Source organism: Hirundo rustica, chromosome 11 (genome assembly GCF_015227805.2).
Source record: "Hirundo rustica isolate bHirRus1 chromosome 11, bHirRus1.pri.v3, whole genome shotgun sequence".
Taxonomy (NCBI): domain Eukaryota; kingdom Metazoa; phylum Chordata; class Aves; order Passeriformes; family Hirundinidae; genus Hirundo; species Hirundo rustica.
The window spans coordinates 3,522,587-3,547,741 of record NC_053460.1 but is presented as its reverse complement, the minus strand read 5'-3'; the positions used below and the strand labels follow the sequence as shown (position 1 = coordinate 3,547,741).

The 25,155-nt window shown below is 42.2% G+C and overlaps 1 protein-coding gene across 1 annotated transcript; it reads right to left on the bottom strand.

Annotated features, from left to right (window-relative positions):
• Nucleotides 1-402: 402 nt before the first annotated feature.
• On the bottom strand, nt 403-15,879 carry MLYCD (malonyl-CoA decarboxylase). The gene is made up of 5 exons (XM_040075571.2): nt 15,379-15,879; nt 10,164-10,276; nt 9,089-9,245; nt 8,468-8,617; nt 403-1,755 (listed from the first exon to the last, which is right to left on the bottom strand). Exons 1-5 carry the CDS (start codon nt 15,877-15,879, stop codon nt 1,222-1,224), a joined length of 1,455 nt encoding a protein of 484 aa, XP_039931505.1. The 3' UTR covers nt 403-1,221.
• Nucleotides 15,880-25,155: the final 9,276 nt, after the last annotated feature.

Below are 25,155 nucleotides of genomic sequence, written 5' to 3'. Positions count from 1 at the left end.
CAATACAGCAGAAGCATTAGTTCTTTTTGAACTATGGCCAGGAGAATGCAGATTTAATTGCCCTCACAGCTCCTCCTGCTTCAAAATAAAACCATCTTTCAAAACCATTGCATTTTCAGAATGCTTTCACTTGAAGTAAGTGACCTGGTTCCCTCAAACTTCAGAGAGTTTAACAAAGAGAGAATTCTCTTGCTCTGTTCCTGCCAGCCAAGAATGGTCTGTGTGTGTTTATACAAGCAGCTAAATTTTACCTTGAAAGCTGAATTCTAAGGCAGTTGAGAAAGATGAGAAAGCCCAAGAGAATGGAGCCAACCCCTGATCACCGTTAAAAGCAGGAGTGTCCTGTAGTAACTGTGGGGTGAAACTGTTGGCAAGGAGGGTCACAAAGTGAAGGAGGGGAGATGCTGAAACCCATGAACCAGGATTTATTGAGAAAGTTTGTTTTATTTCTTTGTAAATCACACCTACCTCTCCATTAAAAAAGCTCTTTGCGAACTTAAAATGTTACCAGAGCCAAAATATAATATACATATCTAGAAACTCCTCACCTGATTCCCAAGTAACAGTCTGGCTTGTTCTTCTCCCCTATTTGAACACTTCCTTTTTGCTCATTAAATTTTAGCAGCCAAAACATGCAAATATATCATCCTGCTGTACTGAGATCCTGATTTTTCAACATTAGCGCAAGGCTTTTCCACCCTCCAGCAAAGCAAGGACTCAGTGAGTTTTAGTTTAAAAAAGGAAAATATCAGCAAGTTTTAGATTTTTCAGAGGGTGCAAAAGACAGATATGGTAGAAAAAACACTGTAGATTGCTGTTTTGATAATATATATGACCCCAAATTTACCTTTACTCCAGGTATTTTGGTTCTGAACAATCTATAGCAGCATATTGACAGAGAAGTGCAGTCCCTTTCAAAGAGAGCTTACACAATTTATTACCAACAGAATTACTTTGCCTCGGGTATTTTCCATTCAAGTAACCCCCAGGCTAAGTAAGTGATGAAGAGGATTTTCCTCTCCATTCACACAACTCCATCCCCTCTGCACACACCAGGGGTGATTCCACCAGGTTGAGCACACATAAGCAAGAACCTGATAACACAGGTAACTCTGAGCACATTTGTCCTACGAGGTACATTCTGATTTAAATAAAGACACTGCGGGTGATTCCAGCTCTTTACAGTGAGGAACATTCATTCTGAGCGTTCATGAGAGTCAATTACAGCTTGCTGTTCTGCTGGAACTGGGCCACCAAGGCCAGCACCTCCTCGGAGGCTCTGACCTGCTTGGAGCCCAGGTACAGGGCGCTGTTGGAGGCTGTCTCCTCCAGGAAATATCTGTAGTTCACCATCATGCCACAGGAAGCCCCGATGCCCCGGGGGCTCGTGTCCCCCATCCAGTTTATCCTCCAGAGCACCGAGCCGTTCTGCAGGTGGAAATTGGCCACCGGGTTGAGGGCGTAGCCCCGGTGCTTCTCCCCGTACAAGTACCAGGCACAGAGCCTCATCAGCGGGGAATGCAGCACCTCCAGCAGCTTCTCTGACCTCACCCACTCGTTGGTGTTCAAGAGTTTCTTCAGGGTTTCGCTGGTGGAGTCTCCCGTGATCTCAGAGATTTCCTGCCATTCCGATTCTGTAAAAAGTTCATTCCTTCCCTTTTCTTTTGACTGGGAGGACAGGAGACCAATGAGCCATTTGGTGAATCCTGGGATAGGGGAAAGTGTGGAAAAAGCTTTTATCTGAGGAAGTTCTTTCTGCAGGCAAAAGGAGAGAAAAAATAAATCATGAGTTCGGTCATTATCGACACAGAGAAGTCTGTGTGAAAGGGCAGCTGATGGCCTTTGCTCCTTGGGAATCTGAGAAGGAACTGATACACATGGACACAAAAAAAAAGGTAAAAAATCCCCCTGGCAGTAACAGGTTAGTGATGAGAAGGCACTGGGAGCACACAGAAAACTTTAATGCTGACTGAATGCCGTTCCTCACACACCATCTCTACAGAAGAACTTTCGCAAAACTTACCACCACTGGGTTCTGCTGTTATCCCTTCACAGGCAGAAATAAATCAAATCACAAGCCATAAAGAAGTGATTCTGAAGAGAATATTTTTTTTTAAACAGACATGCAAGTTTGGAAAAATCATTTAAATACTATTTATTTTAATATATAACTTTTTTTTTTTTAATCAAGGGCAGTTTATTATTTTAGTCTATTGTAAAGTCAAGAGGTACTATTTTTACATTTTTATGGAAAGAAGTATTTCCTGAAGTTTTGAATGAAGTTCTCTATAAAGGCCAGCTACATTTAATGATATTCCCTAAACCAGCAATAAATACAAAGTGTATGAATATATATATATATATTTTACCGCAAGTACAGCAATTGTTTTAACCATGTAAAATTTCTTACTTCTACTAATTTCTGATTAAACCTCGCTAACTATGAAATCACGTAAAGCAAAACATACATAACGAAAACCGTGTCAGTTTTGGGGCTCAGCAGTGTGAAGAATAAACTCACTGTCCCTTGGAATGAACATAAAATACATCAGGCAACCCTCCTGGAGGAGTGGGGGGCCAAGGAACAGAGCCGAAACCTCCCCAGTGCTGGTTTAATTACTGTTTCAACAGAAGAAATGAGAACCAAGACATCCATCAACATTACAGAAACATCTTAATGTCAGCAGAAAATTGTCTTTAAACGAACTACAAACGGCACTTTTTCTACCTCGAGGATTACCGAAGTAACCATTAAAAAGCCATCAGGGCTCAGCTGGTGCTGCCAGGTTTTGTGAGCTGCAGCTCGCTGCTGCTGAGCTCCACACAGCTGCCATCTGCAGCCTGCTCCGGGAGGGTGCAGCCTGGGAATGCTGAGGCCAAGCATCTCTGATATTCACAAAACCTTTTTCCATCCCGCAGCAGCTGTCCAAATTTGTCCCTGCTGTCCCGTGCCTTCCAGCACTGTGACACACAGCCAGCTCTGCAGTTTGGTGACACAGCTGATCACCTGCAGGAAATCACTGCCTGCCCCGAGCTGCAGCTCTTTGACTGTTATTTAGATATGGCAGCCTAAGAATTCTTTTGGGACCAGGCAGGGACAAAAAAAGCAGATTAAGTTACACCTTATCAAAGAAACATCTCATTTAATCTCCTTAGGTAACCAGATAAAGAAAAACCAAGCAAATTATTCCCTAAAAACACTCATTTCTGTATCTCATTGAACAAAGCACCATTTTTGTAACCAGAGCTCCCAGGAGATCCTGACTGCGTCATGCTACAACTACCACACTCAGATAGTGAAATTCTAATAAAGAAGTAGAAACCAGTAAAGTAGAAACTTTTTTTCAAGCTTCCACTAAAGGAATGATGCTATTTTATTTTTAAGAGTAATTCCAAAGCTGATGTCTTCCGTGAAATCCAGCAATCAGGTTTCCTTGCATGTGCACTTCATGAAATAAAAATTTCCTTTACAGACACGTCTTACACCTTCTGTTCCGCTCCTGAACAGAGCTAACGGGGTTCTCACTCAGGAGCTGAGCCGTGTCTGTTGCTTCCATGGGGTAACAATTCCAATCTCATCGCCCAGCCTGCACAGCCTGAGGGCACCTGTGCACCACCCACGATGACAAAAGGGAGAGTGAATGATTTCTACCCCTCTGGGCATGGTAATAACATCCACTGCAAAGTTCCTAATTAAATAACTGACAAGCATTCCTGGGGATGTTCACTGCTCCTTGTTTATCACCACTTTCAGGAGTGACCTGTTCACCAAGACAGACCCAAATACTTCACAGGAGGTTAGCAGCTCTCGCTCTATTAAAAACCCAAAATGGGAAATTGTGGGTTTTTTACTTCTCAGGACTGATAAGACATGGGAAAGTGACCCCATCTTGAAGGTACAGTACCAACTACTACATATCTAATAAAAGCTTTATTTAGAAGCTTATCTGAGGCATCCAAAAATAAATAAATGCACTGGAGTGAGCACATTTATGTTTTGTTAAATTGCTGTGCTGGTTTCTAAGGCTATTGGTGGAGATCCATTAATGTTTACTTTCCTGTCAGAAACTCACACACCATTAAAAAACAACTGCTAGTTTTGGTTCGGGGTAGATTTCTGTGTTTAATTGTTGCTTTTTGTTGTTTTCTTTTTCCTTTCCTTGCAGAAGAGCACAGATTTCTCCCATTATCCATATCTCATCTGAAAACTGTCTTGCGCTCTGAAAGCTGCAGTCCAAGGTCACATTTTTCATCAATGAAATCAAAGCCTGTTTTGGAAATTATGATCTCCCCAGGTCACCTAGATCAAATTAAGGTAGCAATTATCAACAGCCCAAGCAGAAAGCTAAAATCTGCCACCAATTGTTGAGCATTCTATTGAGTCACACAGCAGCTATCAGTTTTCTCCCTCAAATGCCACAGGCTATAAAATCCTAAGCAGTTTTCTCAAAGGCTTCAGCACAGTTATCTGAGTCTGTCATCTGCTGACTGAATTGCCATGATGTACCTTCTGCAGAGCCTCAGAGTGTTTAGAGTGGCTGTAAACACGTTGGGAATTAAATGTCTGGCTAATGAGAAATCCATCCACCTCCTCGTTTGCCAGCACCTATCAGCTTGCTAGAAATTATCTGCCTGCACTCAATTTGGGGTTTGTTTGGTTTTTTGTAGTTGTCTGAAATAGTTTCAAAATCCAATTCATTTCTGGGAACAACACAAACTTCAATTTCAGAAATACAAGAAATCATTTTTGTTGCCTGCTCCCTGCTTTATATACATTAATATAAACAAGAGACTGCACAGAATGCCTACACAGCCTATGCCCAGGTTTGTACAGGGAGAATTGGGATCAAAGCGGTATCAGTGGCCTAATGAATACATCCCAAAATAATCCCAACATGATATGCTCAGAAACAACACAAGCCTCAACACAAACTCCCCCTGTATTATCTGTGTGGCAAACTTTTGTCAAGAAATTGTCAAAAACCAATTCATTTGCCCAGAGAGCAGCACAATTCTTCCCAGGATGCCCCTTGTAGGTGACACCAGGTCCAACTCCGATCTCCAGAATATCTCCCCCTTTACCCAATTATGCAGAGCAATTCCTGTGGCAAATGCCAAATCCTATTGTAAAGGTTAAGGATTCCAACTGCAAACTGTGCACACAGAAAGGGAAGAAACTGAGAACTCCATTTGGTGCCTCAGTTTCATCCATCCATTCACAAGGAATGCTTTCAGGAGGCAATCATACTCTGAAGGTCAGAAGTGCTGCCCCACACATGCTCACGTTTAGCACAGTACCCAGTTCAGGCAAATTAGCGAAAAGATTTGTAAAAAATTAAATCCTATTTTAATTGTGTATTAATGAGCTATTAAGGAGTATGGTACTAACTGGATTTACAGTCATCATTTTCTAGTTTAGATCAAGGTTTCAGTAGAGTTTTTTGCAATCCTGTCAGATGAAGGCTTTGATGCAGAGGGGTTCTCAGCACACTCCTAACTGTGCATGTGTTTTCCTGACCTATTGATACACATTTGTGACAGGTGCAATTTGGAGTTTTCCTCATGAAGATCAACAGCTGGGATTTCAGTTTGGAGGTTACAGTGGCACTTACAAGCAGAAGTGTCAGAGCAGGTTACACTAAGGTAGAAGTCAGGGAAAGGGTTTTTACTGGAGGATAAAAGAAGTTTTAAGAGCTTGCAGCACCTTGGGATGACACAACTCAAACAGAATTCTGAAGATCAAACAGGCGTCCACAAAAGTTAACTCATATGGCAAGTTATAAAAGTGTCTTAATCATCAATTAAAATAAAATTAAAAACAAAATCCTTGACCCTTTCAAATGGTCTCCTCAATGCATTTTATTACCAGTTAAATTAAACAGAGTCTCTGCTTCTGTAACCTGGAACACTTGGTGATTTAGCAGCACTTGAAGAAAAGATTTGTTTATTGCAAAGCCATGCAAAGGTGATATAAAAAATCCTCTTCCTATCAGAGACCTCACCCATCTATTTTCACAAAGGCTGCTGGATGCTGGCTTAATGGGATGGAATTTTTGACCCAGGACTTTTTTTGCTGAGGCTGGATTGTTTCAGCTGCTGTCACCAAGTCCATTCAGCACTCCTGCACACCATTTGTCCCTCCTGAAGTGACTGTAACGCTGCTCCCAAGAATTATGTCCAGCCTGAATAGAGACAACCTTGGCAAGTCCTTTGCTTGCACCTGAGCAGAGAGGGAGAGAGCACATGTGTGCAATTAATCCACAGAAAAAGGACTTCCAGAATTTTGGGAGCCAGGCAAAACAGGCTGCCAAGAGCATTTACTCACTGCCTTTGCCCTGAACAACCCTGACTGGGTAGGAATTCCACAGTGGAAGAATTTTGAAGCTGAAATAGAGAGGGCTTCTCTCCTCTGAGCGGTGAAGTCCACTGAGATGGAAGGTACAACACTAAGGCCTTGTAGAAGAGCATCCAATAATTGTGGGAACACCAGGACTGTGATTTAGGGTCACTTCACAGATGTAAAACAAGCAGTGGGAAATGGTTCTTGCAGCACTCAGGACAAATTTTAGGACAATACTTTGGAATGAAGGAGGAGAAAGCATGAAGGAGTGGGAAGAACAGGAGAGAGAAAAACATTTAACAACAAAGAGTGAAGAAAAAATTATCAAAGAGCCACAATGGATAAATATCCCTGGATTATCCTCTCTATCTCCTTTAGCCCTAGAGTGGTTCCCTTCCAAACAGGAATGGTGCAATGCATGGAGGTTGTTGTACCTTTAATCTAGGCACACATTAATATAAACACTTCAGTCCATGCCCAATTTGTCACATAATTTCCTACCAGCACCTTTTTCACAACACCTTACAGCAGTGTGGGAAATTTGAGAAGGGAGGAAGATCTCCACCTTTGGCATTGCATGGAAAGCATTCAAGTTTTCAATATTACAGAAGTTGTTTAAGATTGAAGGATTAATTTTATGATTAAAATGTATTTAAAGGCATCTCAGCAAAGGGCTTCCTATGATAAACACTGAAGAGGGTCTGGGTTTTAAACCCTGAAATGTAAAAACTTTGCTGTAAGTGTAAATACAAAACACACTCCTCAGTGTTGGATACACTGAATTATAAAATTTGCATTAGGTTATCTAAGCGTGATGTGTCTGTTTGCCTTTTTAACTCACAACCTTCCTGGTGTTGCAAGCAATTAGTGATGGACAGATACAATGTCAATAGGGTTATTTTATGAGAGCAACTCAATTATCCAGAAATTATTTTTCAGATGTGGAAGCAGATAACTGCATGAATTTATTCCAATTTCCCCTCAGTCAAGATGAGACAGATGGCATGGCCTAATTATACCTGGACTACTGCACTTCCAACAATTAGTCTAAAAGCCATTCCAAAAGCAAGAAGCAACAAAATTCAGCCAAAATATCCATTAAAAATAAAACAAAATAAAACAAAACACTTCAGGGCAGCCAGCTATGTTTCAGCAATTAAATAATCTATCACTTTCTGGCAGTAGAAGTTTGGAACATCCAATTTAAAAATACTTCTGTAAGTAGAACTGAAGTTCTAAATCACAGCCAGTTCTCCAGACATCGTTACTAATCCAGATGTAAAACAATGAATATAAACACAAGTAGTGATCATTACTTTTAAGTGGTAGCTTTGTCAGCAATTTAAGTAGTGCAGACTATTAAATAAAATAATGTGCTCAGCACAGGAATGTGACTGTCTCTTCCACACCACTCTGTAAATGCATTCTCATTCTTTTCTCCTGTTGCTTGGAAGGTTTTCCAAGTACTAAAGCTATTAACCATAATCCCTTAGCATGCAATGATGTTATCTAAATTCAGAGAAGTGACTGGCAGAGAGTAAAAGATTCTTTTGACTTTTATGACATTTTCTTTACTATATTGCAAGACACACCTGGTAAAAGAAACCTCTCTCCTTTTTTACTTTTCTCAATAGATACATTCAGGGCACGCGTGCACATTGCATAAATAACCAGTGGTAATTCAATATAACAAACAAAACAATGAACTCTTTAATGAACAGGAAGTGTTTCTGTTCCTGGAGCAGCTGCAAGATTTTGGAAAAGGCACTGTCAGGTACTTTGAAGAGAGAATGTCTCTATCAGGCTCTTCCCGCTCAACTGAGAAGCAACAGTGAATTTATCAGAGCAGAACACAGCTGTGTCAAAGCCACCTTCAACAGAAATGTTCTCATTTGACTTCAGGCAACCACACAAGGAATTCACACAGAACATGCCCACTGTGGAACAGAATCTACATCTGGCAGACATCAACCAAGAGCAGGAAATGCTCTTCCAGCTCTCCACATCTCCAAAGGCTGCTCTGGGTGGAAGTTCCAAGTGTAGTGGAAGCCCCAGCAGCTCCTGACATGAACGGGGAACTAAACCATGCTGGGCAAACAGACCCTGGGGCACCCGTGGCACACCCACCTGCAGCTCTTTGACAACTCTTTTGATGAGGTGAGTCCCAAGTTCCACCCCCTGCAGGCCCTGCTGAGTCAAACTGATGGAGTAGAAAATTGCTGTCGTGATTTTGTCTGCATCTTCTGTCTCTAAAGGCGGCACTTCTTTCACTATGGCCTGGGAAAATCAGGATTAAAAATAAAAAATGTTAATAATAGTTATTATCATCATCATGGGGAGGTTTTTCTTTTTAACTTTTGAATGCATGAGCACTTTTCCCCACTGGTTTTTTTCACTGACGATAAAAATCTATTGAAAAAGTAGGAAGAGCTGCTTATTCATTAGTACGTGCAGGAAAAAGATGTAGCATGGTTTATACTTTTCAGAAATAATTGCAACCACTTTGAAATTTTCTCTATATATTTATCTTTTCTTATTCTTGCTCCTGAGGAAACCCCCAAAATTTCAATTTACAGTATACATAAGACAGACAAAATATCCCCGGAATTTTTACGTGCCAATTCTCTCATCTCTTCAAAGACGAAACAAGAGCCAACATTGCCAAAATTATAGGGAATGGTGGATTTTTAAATAAGCACACTGCAATCTGAGCTCTTTGCTGTGTACTGAATGCCTCAGTGGCTGTACCTGGATGCTGCTGGAGATGTCACTGGTCAGTGCCACGTGCAGGACAATCAGTGGCTCTCCTGGGATGGCACAGTGAGAAAAGAAGTAGCACCTCCTATAGGCCCCAACTCGGCGCTTCATATCAACCCAGTTCCTGACAGGGTGCACAGCTTCAGAACTCAAGGAGAAAATTGAAAAATAAAATTATTACTATTAATAATAATTAGCATTATCGTTGTTATCGTTATTACTATTTCATTTAAAATAGAGCTCAGCTGTCCTACATGCTCAGCGCTTTCCCCGCTGATGTTAGTGACAAAACTTTCCAATCAGAAAACAAGAATCAGGCTGTAAAATTGTCAGCAAGCTGTGACAAAGTGGATTGAAAAGGAATATTGCACACCCACTCACTAGTGTGTTTGCCAAATTAACTCGAAGATTAATTGAATATTACTAATTATTTTTATTTGGAAAATTCAGCTTAGCCTCATCAACACTTAAGCAACATACTTTCAGAACTTTCTAGAAATTATTTTTTATTCAAGATTTTATATAACAAGGTGGCCCACCAGATAATTTAGTAATTTTTAACTTCATCACAACCTTGACTATTTGACAGAAATTCAGAAGTCAATGTTATAGATTCAGAAATCAATCTTGTAGATTCAGAAATCAATGTTGTAGATTCACAAATCAATGTTATAGACTCAGAAATCAATGCTGTAGAGCACATTGTATAAAAACCAAGGTGCTCTGTTCACATGTAGTTTACAAGTGAGCGTGCACCTCAGCAGTTCCAGGCAAAACCACTGCAGCACCTCTGGGAATGTGGGAAGGGTAACTTGGGAAGTTGGAAGGAAAGACAGCACTCCACCAGTGCAGTGTGGGAGCTACAGCATCAAATGATGGCACTAATTATCCCCTTTACTCTTTATCAGTTTTTAGAATTGGGCTCTACAGCATGTTAATGCAAATATTTCATAATTAAACTTTGCCTTCAGTTCAGAAAAGCAGAGTCTTGAAAACAGTGAATCTCTGCAGTCCCAAGATTCCACCACCTCTTCACCACGGACTCCTCCCAGCCTTCAGCACTTACTCACTAATTTTCTGGAGAACTTCACAAGGGGATTGCCACGTGACCCGCTCCAGGTTGAGGAATCCCGTGCAGAACCACTCTGAGAGCATGTTCTTGAGGACTCCATTCATCTCCTGCACACAGAACACAGATGGAATTAGCTGCTGAACAAGCAATAGAGCATGGAAATGCGAGTAAAGATAACCTTGACTGACTCCAACAACAACACCGGCAGCTTCAAGGAAACTTATGGATCTGTTTGAGAAGATTAACCATGGAATAGTCCAGGACTGAACCAAGGAAAATCCTTGAAGGACTGTCTGTCGTGCAAGAAGATAAAGCAAAACACTGTGGACTAAAAACAGACAATGGGTAGAAGGTGTTGAGCAGAATGGAACACAAGGCTGCAGTTGCACACTAGCTCAGATTTCAATGCCATGGAAATATCTTTCAACAGGATGCAGACAGGATTTTTCTTCTCTAAAAATCATGAAAATATTTAAGCAAGAGAAAAAAAACCCAGCAGCATAGGACAACAGAACTGAAAAATCAAACCAGCTTTGGAACAGTACGAGAGATGAAACCCAACGGTAATGTCAAACCCTTTCAGAAACATTCATTCTAATAGTGATTTTTATATTCCCTACCAGTTCTCTGCTGCCTCTACTATTAAAGATTTTCTGTCTAAATTTACTTGAATTTAACAAGTATTCTTGAACTCAGCACAGCATGAATATCCCTAAAAGAGATTGCAGAGTTTGTTTTTCTTTCTTCCATTTGCCTTGTACACAAGACCCAGTGTGATACCAGCACCAATTTACCCACAGCCTGATCAGAAACGTGGGCTTACCTGAAACTTAATAACTATTTACTTCAAAACAAAACCTCTTCATCTTCTATTCAAACCTTTATTAAATAGCTACTGCTGCACATAAAAGAGATAAAAATTAAGCTCCCGTGTACTTTAGCTTGGTACAATAAAGAAAAACAACTGGAAAAAAATATAAAACCTAAAACATTTTTCCTAAGTTCAGATGTTGTCTCAGGACTGTCATAAAAAGCAAAAATATTTCCTATTATGACCTAATCAAGATGAAAGTTGCAGAGGCACTTGTCAAAAGACACACATCAAAGAAGGCTTCTGCTGGCCAAAGTAACTGCTACAAGTATTTCAAGACTGAATAAAAGGACAGGTTTATTCCTTAAGATACTAGGGAAAAAAAAAAAAAATCTAACTCAGAAGAAACAGCCATTCATCTGCATAGAACAATTCTGTCCTCCGTGATAATTTTTTTCAATACCTTTTTCCTAAACAAATACATTCTGATTGGTTTCTTCATTCTGACTTTAAGGAACCTCCCTTGTGAATCCTTCTTTGTGCACAGCTCTGAAGTTTTTAGATAATAACCATAAATCACTTCGGTCAAACATCCCTTGGTGTAGTGGAAGTCTCCAAGGCATTCCAGGATTGTTTGGTTTGTTTTCTTTTGTAAGGGCACACTGTCAAAAGCAGAACGAGCTGGAGCTGTCAGATGTGAGGGCAAAGAACAGATTCTTATGGCTCTCTTGTCATCCCTGTGCTTTTTGAACAGCATTTCCGCTGCAGTGCAGCAGGCAGAGAGGGGACTGGATGGCAGCACTCCTGCTGGCAGCATTTTGACATTCTGCTCTGCATCTCCTGCAGTAACAAGGCTCAGACAGCACAGACGGACTGCAGGACAGTTATCCTGCACGGAAACTGAGAGGGGGAAGCTCTGGAGGGGTGAGTTTTGCTCCTCTGAAGGTTTAGCAAGGGATGTCAGTGGAACCCAGGGCTGTTCTCAATACAGAGCTCCAGGGTGCAGCTGGAGAAAAGCAAAGAAGAAAGTGGAGCAGATGTGATCTCAGTAAGGATTTGGGGAGCAAGAAATATTGTTAATGGGGAATTACAACTCAACCAACCTGTCAGTTGTGAATAATAAAGTTTTATAAAACAACAGGGAATTTGAAGAGCTCCAGATGGAAGGGACCTGCTACCATCACCTGGGCCTGGAACAACAGGACACAGGGGATGGCCTCAGATTGAAAGAGAGCAGATTTAGATGGGATATTAGGAATAAATTCTTCCCTGTGAGGGTGGGCAACAGGTTCCCAAGAGAGGCTGTGGGCACCTCATCCCTGGAAGTGTCCAAGGCTGGGTTGGACAGGGCTTGGAGAACCCTGGGATAGGGAAAGGTGTCACTGCCCAGGGCAGGGAGAGGAACTGGATGAGCTTTAAGGTCCTTTCCAACCCAAACTATTCCAGGATTCCATGATTCTGTGCTGACAAAACTTTTCAGTGCAGAAAGACATAAAAGTTTTCACTATGCAAAACGGTTTAATTCAAGTCATCGAAACAAGATTCTGACTTGTGTTTAATATCTCAGTGTACAGAACATTTCCAAAAAGCTTCACTCCAACAAGGGCAGGCTCAAGTTTGGGTCTCTTATTTTGTAGATTTAGCGGCAGGTTCTCTTATTTTGTAAATTTAGTGGTAAGTAAATTCTTATTTTCATTTCAGAGGCTTTTTAAGTCATAAAAATTACATCTGCAACACTCCATTAAAAAGGAAAGCAAGCACATTCATTATTCAGCATCCCAGTCTTAAATTTGAGCAACAAGACATACTCAGATTAGTACTTCAAATTACCAGCTATACTTCAATTTCTATTAGCCAAGTCTAATAAACTGTGGTTATTTTTCTCTCGTTCCTTGCTCTTGCCACGAGACAGCAAATTACAGCCTTTTTAATCTTCACATCAAGCACCTATTTCTTGGGCAACAAATGGGAAAACTCTTATGAAAACCTCCAATTAATTATTTTTTATTATGAAGAAATGCCTCTCTGAGGAGGGAACTATTTCGCTTTCCCTCTCAAACTACTAAATAAGAGTCTCAAACTACTCACAAGAGTTGACTTCTCCCATGTTTTTGGAATGTTTGAAGTTTTCAACCTGACTTACTTCATTTGGGACTTACAGATCTACTCTGATATTGCCAAATATTTGAAGGTGTCTGTGTTGGGTGGGTTGGTTTGTTTTGGGTGGGGTTTCAGGGATTTTTTATTTTTTTTATGTTGTGTTTTTTGTGGTTTTTTTCCACAAATTACCTTCAGAATCTAGATAGAGAATATCCCTGGTGAGATACAGGAAAAATATCCCCATCAGCAAACCAGGATTGAATAGTGACGCAAATTAATGGGCACTGGTTTCTGCTTTTCTTATTGCTAATAGTAATTACTGCAGTGATAATGGCAGTGCTGAAAACTCTTCTGTTTCTTGTGGTTTATATTATTGGGCATTTTATCCTTAAAAATTAAAATCATTATTTCTTTCCTCCCCCATTTTCAGCTCATTTGGACAATGAGTAAATTGTGCTCAAGCACTTTCAAGTGACTTCATCACTCAAATATGATCTTTTACTGCAATCTGTTGAACACACACAAAATAGAAATCCTTCATCACCCAATATCTGAGCAGTCCGAGCTGCTTTTATGCTGATAGTGTTAAGGAAATAGAAAAATCTTCCATATTTACAACACAGTAACGGGCAATCCCAGTTTTAATAGGTCTTTCAAATTACAAAGTAAAAGTTAAGGACTGTCTAAGAAATATTTTAGACAGTTTGAACAAAACCAAAATCCCAGGAGGCCACATAATGCTCTCTGTAATTCTCCACGAGCATCAAGGAGATCCATTTAATTTTATTCCCACATTTCCTTGTCAGTGCAGACACAAATATACAGAGGTTATAAAACTCTTGTTGCACATTTGTCTTTATGTTAGAACTGGAATCAACTCTGCACTAATGAAATGGCTACACAGGACTTCTGACAGGCAAATACCAAACACTTTTATAAAAAACTTTTAACAAGGATGGTGCTGGTTTTTTCTTTTCCAGTAGATCGACAGAAGACCAAGATTACAAATAGAGTCCAACTACTGCTTAATTATGGAAGCAGGTTTATAGGTAAATCAATTTGACAAAAATGCTCTCTTTCACATTATCTTTTGCCAGCAACTTGAACTTTACACTGACTTTTTCTAAATCATATGGAAAGATGAAGAATTATTTTAAAAGCAATCGTTGGATGATTTGCTACCTGAGATCATAATGTTGTGAATTTTTCACCAGAGTTATATTTCAAGGGTTGGAATGTAAGCAAGCAAGCAAAATGTAACAAATCTCAAGAGGAAAATGCTGGCATAGAAAAAGTAAAGTGTTGCAGGTGAGAGGGTTCTGAACAGCAAGAGGAAGAACTGCACCCACGGAACAGATTTTCAGCCAATTTCACTCTGTGCATTGCAAGAGCTCATCAGAAATTCAGCTATTTGTAAAAACAGTGGAAAATCGGTGTCCTGTGGTGAAAAGAAGGAACAGAACACATGAACATGAGAGAGAGAGAGAGGAAAAAAACTGAAACAGCACCATGAAAAACAATCAAGCGCAGCTTTGCCGTAAATTAACTATTAAAACAACGTCTTATGTGCCAGCACTTCCCACTGCCACTCTGGAAAGGCCATTGCTTCATAGCAGGGGCCACTTCCCTCCCGGCTGCCAGCACAGGCGGCTCTCACTGCGGCCATGGCCGGGGGCAAAGGGCTCCCTCGTGTCTCTAGAGAATCACAGAATCATTTATGTTGGAAAAGACATCTGGGATCATCGAGTCCCATCTTTGACCCAACACCACCTTTTCAACCAGAACATGGCACTAAGTGCCATAAGCAGTGGGCTCTTGAACATCTCCCAGGATGTGGATTCCACCACCTCTTTGGGTCTGTTCCAATGTTTAATAACAGTTTATGTGAAGAAAATCTTAGAGATGACCAAGAGCCTCCCCTGACCCAAGCTGAGGCTGTTCCCTCTCCTCCTGTCCCCGTTCCCTGGGAGCAGAGCCCGACCCCCCTGGCTGTCCCCTCCTGTCAGGAGTTGTGCAGAGCCACAAGGTCCCTCCTGAGCCTCTTTTTCTCCAGGCTGAGACCCCTTCCCAGCTTCCTCAGCTGCTCTTCATCGGACTTGGCCTCTAGACCCTTTCCTGACCGCACTCCAGCACTTCAATGCCCTTCCTGAACTGAGGGACCCATAAAGACCCCAAGAGTGGACTGGGTTCACGAGGCTGTTTCCCAGCCTAACGTGGCTTCGGGACCAGCACCACGAGCAGCAAGCCCCAAACCACGTCCCCCCGCACACCCTTAGAGCCACCCAGGCCAGCCCTCACCTTGACGTGGGGCCCATCCACCGCCTTGCTGGCCAGCCCCTCCATCAGGTCTGCCCTGAGCTCCACGAGGAAGCGCAGCCCGCCCTCGAGGCGGCCCAGGTGCTGGAAGAGCCCGCGGTACTGGGGGTTCAGGTAGTAGCGGAGCCGGTCCTCGGCCTGCAGCAGCGCCCCGGGCTCCCTGCGCTGCTCGCGGGCCTGCAGCACCTTGGCGGCGGCCTCGGCCACCCGCCCGTGCTCCACGCCGAAGTCGCGGGCCAGGCGGGTGAGGAGCTCTGCGCGGGGCGGCCCGGGCTGCAGCGCTCGGTAGAACCGCACGAACTCCGCGCCGCGCAGCTCGGCGGGCGGCGGCGCTTTCTCCTTGGTCTCGTAGGGCGGCAGCGGCGGCACCGAGCGGCGCAGCAGCTCCTCCATGCCCGGGGAAGCGCCCGACGAGAGGCGGCGCGGGCCCCGCGCGGCCCAGAGCAGAGGGCGCGGGCCCAGGCGCGGGTACAGCCGCCTCATCCCGCACACCGCCGCAGGCCGCGGCACCGCCCGCCGCGCCGCTCCCCGCACGCTGATTGGCTGCCGCCGCAGACTGACGGCGAGTTCCGCCAATGGGAAGTGAGGAGAGCGGGGCGGGGCTGGGGGTGTGTGAGGGGTGTGTCGGCTGCCATGTTGAGTGTGGCGCTCAGAGGTCACGGGCTGGCTGCCGCTCCTCACGGGCCGGAGATCCCCCGGCACCGCCATGCCCTCAGAATTCACCGGGCTGCACTTTGGAACCGTACATATCGGACACGGTGCCAGGCTGCGCCAGGGGAGGGTTAGGTCGGACGTGAGGAGGAATTTCCTGATTGTGGTTAGACATTGGGCTGCCCAGGGAGGAGTCACTTCCCTGAAGGTGCCACTTGGTGCCACGGGCTGGCTGAGGAGTTGGTGTTCGGTTGTAAATTGAACTTGATGATCTCAGAGGTCTCTTCCGACCCAAGTGATTTTGTGGTTCCGTGAATCTCAAGACTGGAAGAGACCTTTAGGCTCATCCAGTGCAAGTGTTCACCGAGCGCTGCCACTGTAACCCCTAAACCACAGCAACAAATGCCAGATGCAGACACCTAACCATCTCCACCACCTCCCTGGGCAGCCTATTCCAGTGCCTGACCTCCCAACCAATGAATAAATTTTTCTCAAATACCTGCTTTGGATCTCCCCTGTTTTAGTTTATGACCTTACACTGTTCACTATATCTTTCTCCCCTGTTGCTCCTGTATTTCCTTTGTGGAACACCACTGAACAGTGATGCTTTCAGGGATCCCACCCCAGGGAGCCCAGACCAGCCCTGTGCAGTTTGCTGTTTTTTTTTTTTTTTTTTTGCTCTGAAACAGCTGAAGGAAACAACACACAAATTCGGTTGTGCAATTTTGAGGTCACAGGCCTGAGCGTAGCCTGTTCTTTAGGCCCTGTGTGAAAAAACTCGTCGTGAGCCCGAAGTTCTGTCAAGTGTGTTAGGACCTTTTGTAAATGAAGTTAAACATCTCCATCCTGCTCCCAGCTCAGGCTCACAGAGGTAAAACTCCTTTGGACATGAAGGATTTGCCTCCTTTAGACATTAAACCAGCAGAACACATCAGTCACGTTGGTGTCAGTGAGATTAGAGTTGAGCAGCCATTGTCCTTAAAAGCCCAGGGAATTGTGATTCTGAGCCTTTGAAATAAGAATTGAGGAGAGGATCAAGCCCTGTTTGTCTGTGAAGGGACAAAAAAGAGAGCGCTGCCTAATTACAATTTTTAGAACAATATGTTTAGAGATTCCCAAGGAAGGAGATGAAAAAAACCAAACTGTGAGCAGTATAGTCCTAGGGAACTGAAGGTCATAATATAAACTATTGTACCCTTAAGGGAGGGAAAACATGACCCAGAAGCACTAAAATACATTTAAAAAGGCTTTTTAAAAGCCATTTGAATCTCACTGGCAATGAATCAAGCTTCAGAAAATCCCTTCCCACCTTTAGAACTTAATTTTCAGCTAAAAGGAAAGCCTTCAAAGTTGGCTGGTCAGTCCTCCTTCACCTCCCCAGGAAAGGAGCTGCCAAAAGAGCCTTTGTCTATGTCAGATTCCCAGGATAATGTCTTTGGAGACAGAGGAGTACGTAAGAACTTCGACCAAAAATCATGATGCACTCTTTATGGCAATGCTGCAGTGTTAAATAGGGATCCATTAGACAAGCACAACTTTTTCCATTTGAAAACTAAAATAAAATGGCTTTAGCCACGCTTCATAAAAAGAGGTGGACAGACTTAATTTTTTTTTAACAAAGGAGAACTTGAAAATGAACTTTTCCTTCTATATGTTTAATAATGATCTTAGATCTGCTGTGTTTTTTCAATGTATGATTCTGTAATAAACTCCTTCGCAATCTGATGCAGATTTGGTTGACATAAGCCCTAAAATTGTGCTCAAATGAGTCTAGTTAGTCTTTCTATTCAGTGAAAGCCCTATGGACCAGCTCAGTTTCTGATTCAGAAATTTCAAGAAGCCTGGGATAGAGATGTTAGCACAGGGGGAGAGTGGTGATGGAAGATGAAGGCTCCAACCTGCCAGAAAATGGTCAACATTTCTCAGGATCAATTCCTTTTAAAAATCCTATCTAGAAATGCTTCTGTTCTTTCCACTTTGACAGCACTCTCAGACTGGCCTTGGGTAGGATTCCTGCGAGAACAGAGCTCTCCTGCATCACCCACAGCCATAAAAACCAGCTACCAGCATTGTTCATCCCCAGAGACCTCTGTGGTGCAGCTTGTAAAGGCTTTGTCAAGTAAGACATTTCTTTTGAAACCTTCTACTGCCTTTTTTTTTTTTTTTTTTTTTTTCCCCAGTGAAAATTTACTATCTGCTTCAGCTGCTGCTTGGAAAATGAAAGCACATCTCTGTCTGTCAGGACCTGAGGGCACCACGAGATGTCAGTGGCCCTGCCCAGCCTCACCTGGGACCTTCCCCATGGGTTCAGGAGCCCCATTTCAGCTCACCCTGAGGGTTTGAGAGCCTCCTGCACAGGGCTGCAGGGGTCTCTCATCCCAAATTCCAGCCTCTCTTCCCTGCATCTGCCTTGCCACCATGGATGTTTATTCTTGAAAAAGTTTATTACAGAAAACTGAGTGCTATTATTAGAAAGCTGGAGATGGAAAGAGCCTAATTGCGCTTCAGTAATTGTAAATTTTGTCTCTGAGCAAAAAGAGAAGCTAATAAAACATGGAAAGTCAATTTGATCCAAGTCAATCTGATCCTCTTTTTTTTTATTATTTCTTTCCTCTCTTTAATCTGTTCAAATGTTAGGTAAAAATAAAGTGCATGCCCTAGTTTCTCTGCTCAATAATTCCACTATGGCAAAGACAAACTGATTTATGATGGAAATTAAGGTAGTCCCGTGGCTTAGGGTTTGTTTTGTTTCTTTTCTGTGTTTGCTCTTGCATGCAGAGTGCCACATAAATGTATTTAGGACAAGAGTCTGAGCTGAGAAACTGACTGTGCTATTATTCAAGAGAATAGCAGAGCTTCAGTTCACTTCAAAAGGAACAAGATGGAGCCAATGATTTCCAATAAATCTGTTTGTGCCTGCAAAGTGTTCATCCAAGGGAGATTTGTCAGGAAACATCACTCCCCACCCATCCTAAAGGTGGCTTATTCTTGTGATAACGGGGCTTATACACAAATTTCCCTTTTTGAGTTCTTGAACTAAAGATTTTTTTAAAATATCTACTAGGAAATATTAAAAATATCTATGTGATCAACTGAAGAACTGCCCTTTTCAGACTGATAAGAGGAAATAGAAGGTCTCTTCCTCTATTTTCCTTTCACCACAGTGCTGGTAGTGGAAAGCTGTGCTGCAAGCTCCGAACACATTTTGTAACAGCTAGGAAGAGAGTTTGTAAAATTACTTTAAATGAGCCGGTATCCCATTTTGAAGAGTTCATAAATCTCATAAGATACTGGAAAAAGCAAACTTGATGTAGTTACTGGGTAAAAAGCAGGATCTTTTCAGCTTTTGGCACTGCTCTTCAATTATCCAGCCCCTCCAAAGAAGCAGTTCTGAGAGTGGTTTTGTTCCAGCTCCCCAAGCTGGGTGAAATAATTTAAAATGAGGTAGTAACGTTCCACTGTCAGAGCTGTAGTCAGTGTTTAGCTTCAATCTTAATTTTAGATAAATGCAACATTGTTTTATGGAATTACCTGGCTTTAAGCACAGGAGGCTTGTACTGAGAGCCTGCAGGATCAGCTCTGTGCTCACAACTGCACAGTTTTCTTTAGTACTACCTGGGCTCTGGATTTCCTTCCTGGCTCTTCAGCTCTCTGAGTTTTTCTTGTTTAATTTGCCTGCAGTGAGTTGTTGTCCAAGTAATGACACAAAGTCCTCAGCAGAGGTGTCTCCTTCTGAAATCGGATCATGGGAATGTTTGTTTCAAGTGATTAAGCTCTTTCTATCGAGAAGTTCTCTGAAATAGTTATGAACTTGAGGATTTTTATTTAGGGCACTGTAGAATCAGAACTTCTATCATAAATCTCTGGTTTCTATGTCTTTTTTCTACCAAATTTGGGAATATTTATAACTGACTGTGGACTGAGACTACTTCTAATGTTTTATCAAATACTTTATCTTTTTTTTAAAAAAAAAAAAGAAAAAAGGAAAACCAAAGCTCTTGGAGATATTAAGATATGTCCCTAATATCTCAAGGCATAGTTAAACTGATTGTAATACTTTTTTATTTTCAGCCATGGGTCCTAAACACAGTGTTGAAAGATGCCAATATCCATAAGAACATTGGATTTATTGGCTTCATTGTCTTATACTCAATTTTGCTGTTACAGGGTTGATAGTAAATAAAAGTGGAATATAGTACATGAATTTATAGACTAGTGTACTTCACCCTTGTTTCCACAGAATCCTTGTCATTGTCACAGGGATTGCTCCAGCCACTCTTCCCCCCACTATTTATGTTGGTATCATGAAAAAGAGAAAAAAAAACACCTAATTTCTTTTTAAGTATGAAAAATAAAAGGTAAACGTTAGCCAGAGCTGTTTCCCCACCACCCCTTTACAAATAACCCTTTCCTTTTTTCCTTATTTTGTATTTTCCTCACTCGGAAAAGTCTTCATTGGTGATTCAACTCCTAGATAAATCTTCTATTAGCATTTACCAGCTCGTTCAGCTCCTTGATATTAATTCTTGTTCAGGCTTAGATGGCACATTAGAGGAAAATGAGGCTAAAGATTTAAGCAGATACTTTTAATTATGTCTGGCTCTAATAGAAGATGGACAGAATCTTACAGGGCAGGATATTAAGCTACTTTCTCCTGCATGAAGCTTTTATGCTTATAGCACAAACCATTCAGCGTAGGAGCAAGTTCTCCCTTATAACAGTTATTTCAAACTGATGTTTGTAGTTTTTCTCCTTCATTGCTGAGACAGATTTTCACACCTGTGTGAATTTGGGCGTCTAAGTAGTAAATTAAATTCCCTTCCAGCCTGAAGAAACAGGAAGAAGAAGGCTGGGTGCAAGAGGGAGTTGCCTCCCTGTTCTCCAGCTTGAGTAAAAATTAGATTTTTTTAACACCCTGGAACACAGAGCGAGGAGGAAGAGGAACACCAAGAAGAGGAAGCTGCAGGATTCAAATATGGAGAGAACCTCACTGAAATTGATGAGAAATTCAACAAAACATTTTTGATTCTTTGGGGAAGGACTTAACTCTTCATCTGTTGTGGGGCTGAGCTCCCTGGGGCTGTGCCTCAGGCTGTGAGCAGTACAGAACCCCACTTTGCATTTTTCTCTCTTTTTTGCCTTCTTCATCATAAAGAAGTGGATGAATAGCTCATTAAAGAGCTGGGCAGTGCTTAGGGAAATAACTGACCCTAAGTACCGAAAATCCAGGTGCTTTATTGAAGCCAAGGTGTGATTTTGGTAACTGGAGCATGTGGGAAGTGTTGGATTTTCCATGAGTGACCTGTCCATGAGTCTGATTTTGGTGACTGGAGCATGTGGGAAGTGTTGGATTGTCCATGAGTGACCTGTCCATGAGTTATCCACTGCCCTGGATAACCAATCTCTCTGTACTCTGAGTATTTTTGCAGCCCACTCCAATGCAACTCCAGGCATGGACTGAGTTATAGGAGGAGTTCACTTTTCAGCTTGCTTATTTACTGGGTAAATGTTTCTTTTACAGTTGGTGTTTAAGCCTACAGGGATGAGTAGAGGCTGCCTGTTCTAATCCTATGCAAATTCATTTAGTCTCCTGTATGCTAAAAGCATTCATTAGTTTTAATAAACACAAAGATTGGGAAATTGAGAGCTGTAATAATTGCTTTACACAGCATGGAACTTAATAATCAGGAAACAAACTCCTTTAAAATCTCTGTTTTTTTATACTACTGGCAATGAAAGCACTGCTTTTACACCGTTGTCTTCAACAGACCTGACTTTTAGTGTTGCTGGAGTTTCTTTGGAGCAATTACTTTGGAAAATTATCTCTTGGGTTCATTGTGGTGCCTGGACTCAGTTTAATTGCTGAACGCTGACTTGCTTTGTGACATGGTGTTATTTCATTAAGTTACCAGTGGCCTTAACAGATGTGTAATGCTGCAGCTGAGGCTCTGAAGTGTTTACAGTGCTCAGTTTGTGTGTAAATCCAGGAATACAGAAATTGCCAGGATGTCAGAATTTATGATAGCAGCCTATTAATCTGTCACCAGCTCTAAAGGCCTCTAAAAGCTCAATTACCACCACAGTGTCTCCACGTTATTCCCACAGTTCTGTGGGAGTGAATCACGGCGAGGAAAAGGTAATGCTTATTTTTGTCATTTCGATTGTTTCTGTGCATTTCCTACACCTTGTTTGTTTTGTTTCTTAACATTTCTACAAGTGTGGAATAAAAGAAAAAAAAAACAAAACAATGAAACATTAAATCAATGCTCTGTCAGCCAGTTAATCTAACCTTTTAAAATGATGTTTGCAGAGGAGCTGCTCCTGGTGAATGGGAAATACATTCAGCTGATCTCTCTGGGTTTATTCCTACAGTCAGTGGTAGGAAAGAGATTTTTCCAGAAGGTCACTAAATGTGTTCCTCTCTCCCCACCAGCTGTAGGAAGGTCCTGCTGTCTCAGTCAGTGTTCTCCAAGCAAACCAGCCAGCCTTTATTCCCTTACACCTTCAGATCAGGGCAGGAAATTCTTATCAAATCCATAATTATCGTGGACAGGACACAGTCAGGGCTGCTGGGCAGTGGGCAGAGCTTTCCCTTAGCTCCAGAGGAGGAAGCCTGGGAAAGCTGCTGAACTTGAGCAGCACTGGAGGTGTGGAGCCATCAGCCAGGGCCCAGGGGGTGCTGAGGTAATTATTACCAAAGCTTTCCATCTTTCTCAATTAGATTTGTTCTCCCTGCCAGCAACAGATCTCATCCTAGTTTATGTACTAATAAAATACATCTCGGAGATGAGAAGGGCTGGACTGTGCCAGCCTGCAAGGGTTGTGAAGAATTTCCTGCCAGCCTGGAGCCAGTTTGTCCCCATCTCAGGAGCTCCTCCAGCAGCTCAGAGCAGCAAATTCCCGAGGCTTGTCCCCATTTCCAGAGCGCTTTTCCTCTTGAGCCCTGCACTCTGTGTTTCACAGGGAGCAGAGTTAGGAGCAGCCTGGCACCCAGCAGCACTGGGATGTGGGGAAAGAAGGAATACTTTCTGAATTTTCAATTAAGGAAGAATATTTTCTGAATTTTCAATTGACGTCTGTGAAAGTGCTGCTCTGCCGTTGCTCAGAGATCTAAATACTGCTGGAGTAGAGTTCATTGTTTTCATTTGAGCTTTCATGGATCATTGACCCCAAAGAAATTACCCACAGACTGGAACACAAGAATCTCTACTGTGCAGATTTGAATTTCATTAATTGTGATAGCAAATACAGTTCTATCAGAGGGGACAAACATCTTCAGGAGACCTCTGTGATGCTGCAGATGGCTTTCTGCAAATACTGTACTGGGGGCTGCTAAAATCTCTGAAGGATGGAGTAAAATTTGTGCAGGCCGCAACCTCAATTTACAGCCCACAAAATCAGAAATGGAAAGGAATTTTGGGACAGCACTGATTTTGTGAGTCTTGGTGTGTGTCTGTGTCTCTGCCCTTGTAATTGGGTGTGTAAATCCGTGAGGACGGGCAGTGGTGCTGAGGATGTGCAGTGTCCTGCCTTTCCTTTTCCCAGGGCTCAGAGATTGGGGCTGATGGATTTTAGGGTTTCTCTGCAGTCCCAGTGCAGGATTTTAACTTTCCAGCTTGGCAGGGGCAATGATGGACATGTCCCTGGTGAGACTGTGGTATCAGGGTGTGTCCAGAGGGCTCAGGTATTTCCATGGATAACCCAGTGATCTCCTTCCTGCCTATGGAATATTTACATCACCTTTGATGTGTATGGATGGATCAATGCTCTGGTTAGGAGTGATTTATGGGATAGGAACTGGAGGCTGATCCACTGAAATAATCTTGTTGTACATACTAATTGCCGTACTATTTGATGTTCCCTTCAAAGTAGAAGCTTTTATCAGCAGTTTGAGTTTGGATGGATTAACAAAGATTAGAATGGAAGTTGGAAGAAAATATGAAGTGTAATACATTGTATAATGGTCTTTCAGGACAAGAAAACACTTCAAAGATTAAGTAGCAGAATAACAATGAATTATATGATCTTTTTAAAATTAATGGAATTGGACTTTTTATCTTCAAAATGCTCAATAAGCCAATGTCTACATTATAGATGGGCTGTAGGAAGAACTGCTGATTCTGGTACCTTCATGATATTCTGGCTGGGATCAGCACATGGAAATCTGAGGCCCTTGTGTCTCTGGAATTGGTGAAGCTCCCTGGAAATGGCATTCAGAGTGTGCAATTATTTGTGTGACACAAAGGAAGGAAGAAGGCTCAGCGCTGCGATTCTCTCATGGGTGTTTTGTTGCTGCTTATTGGAAGTGTTTGTTATATTCTGCTCTGCTTCCCTCTCTCTGGCTGTGAATTCATCACCTGCAATTGAAGTGCAATTTATTCCGTGGTCGCTGTGTCTCCTCATGGATGCTGAGGAAGAGATGTGTGGGAGCAGACAAATTCACTTAAAGTCACCTGCCTGGGTCAGCTGTGTCACCAAACAGAGACAATGTTGGCAGTAACTTCCTTTTTTTTTTTTTTTCTAAATGCAGGACTTGCTCTGTGTACAGAGCTCCTCCCTTGACTACTGCTGTGCTCTCCTTAATGAAATATTTATTTCAAACCCTTTTCCCATTTGATTTTTTTGCCTGCATCCTAATGAGACGTGACAGGGGGATAGCAGACTGCTAAAGCATGGAGACCTGTAAATAAAGGAACTGTTCCATCTTATTAAATTTGTGAGGGAAAAAAAAAACCAAAAAAACAGAGAGACCTGTTTCATATGCTGTTAGATTATTTCTTCACAGTCACAGGTATTTTTATGACACTGGTTCAGATTTAAACGTTTCAAACTTAATTTTCTCGCTGCCGCTCTGTCAGTCATGAACTAAAGTTTTCTCCTTTGCTTTTTAATTATTCTGCAGATTAATATATTGAAAATGGGCTCATTTCTATGCCTCAAATTAAGCTAGCTCTGTTTCAGCTTTTTCTCAATTACTCCTGTAATTAAGACCCATTAACCCATGGCAGGGAATAAAATCAGAAAGTAGAAACAAAAATTAAAAAGCGGGGGAGAGAAGCCCCTGTTTGGCTTCCTTAATCATAAATTGCTTAAAATTCTTTCTGGAAC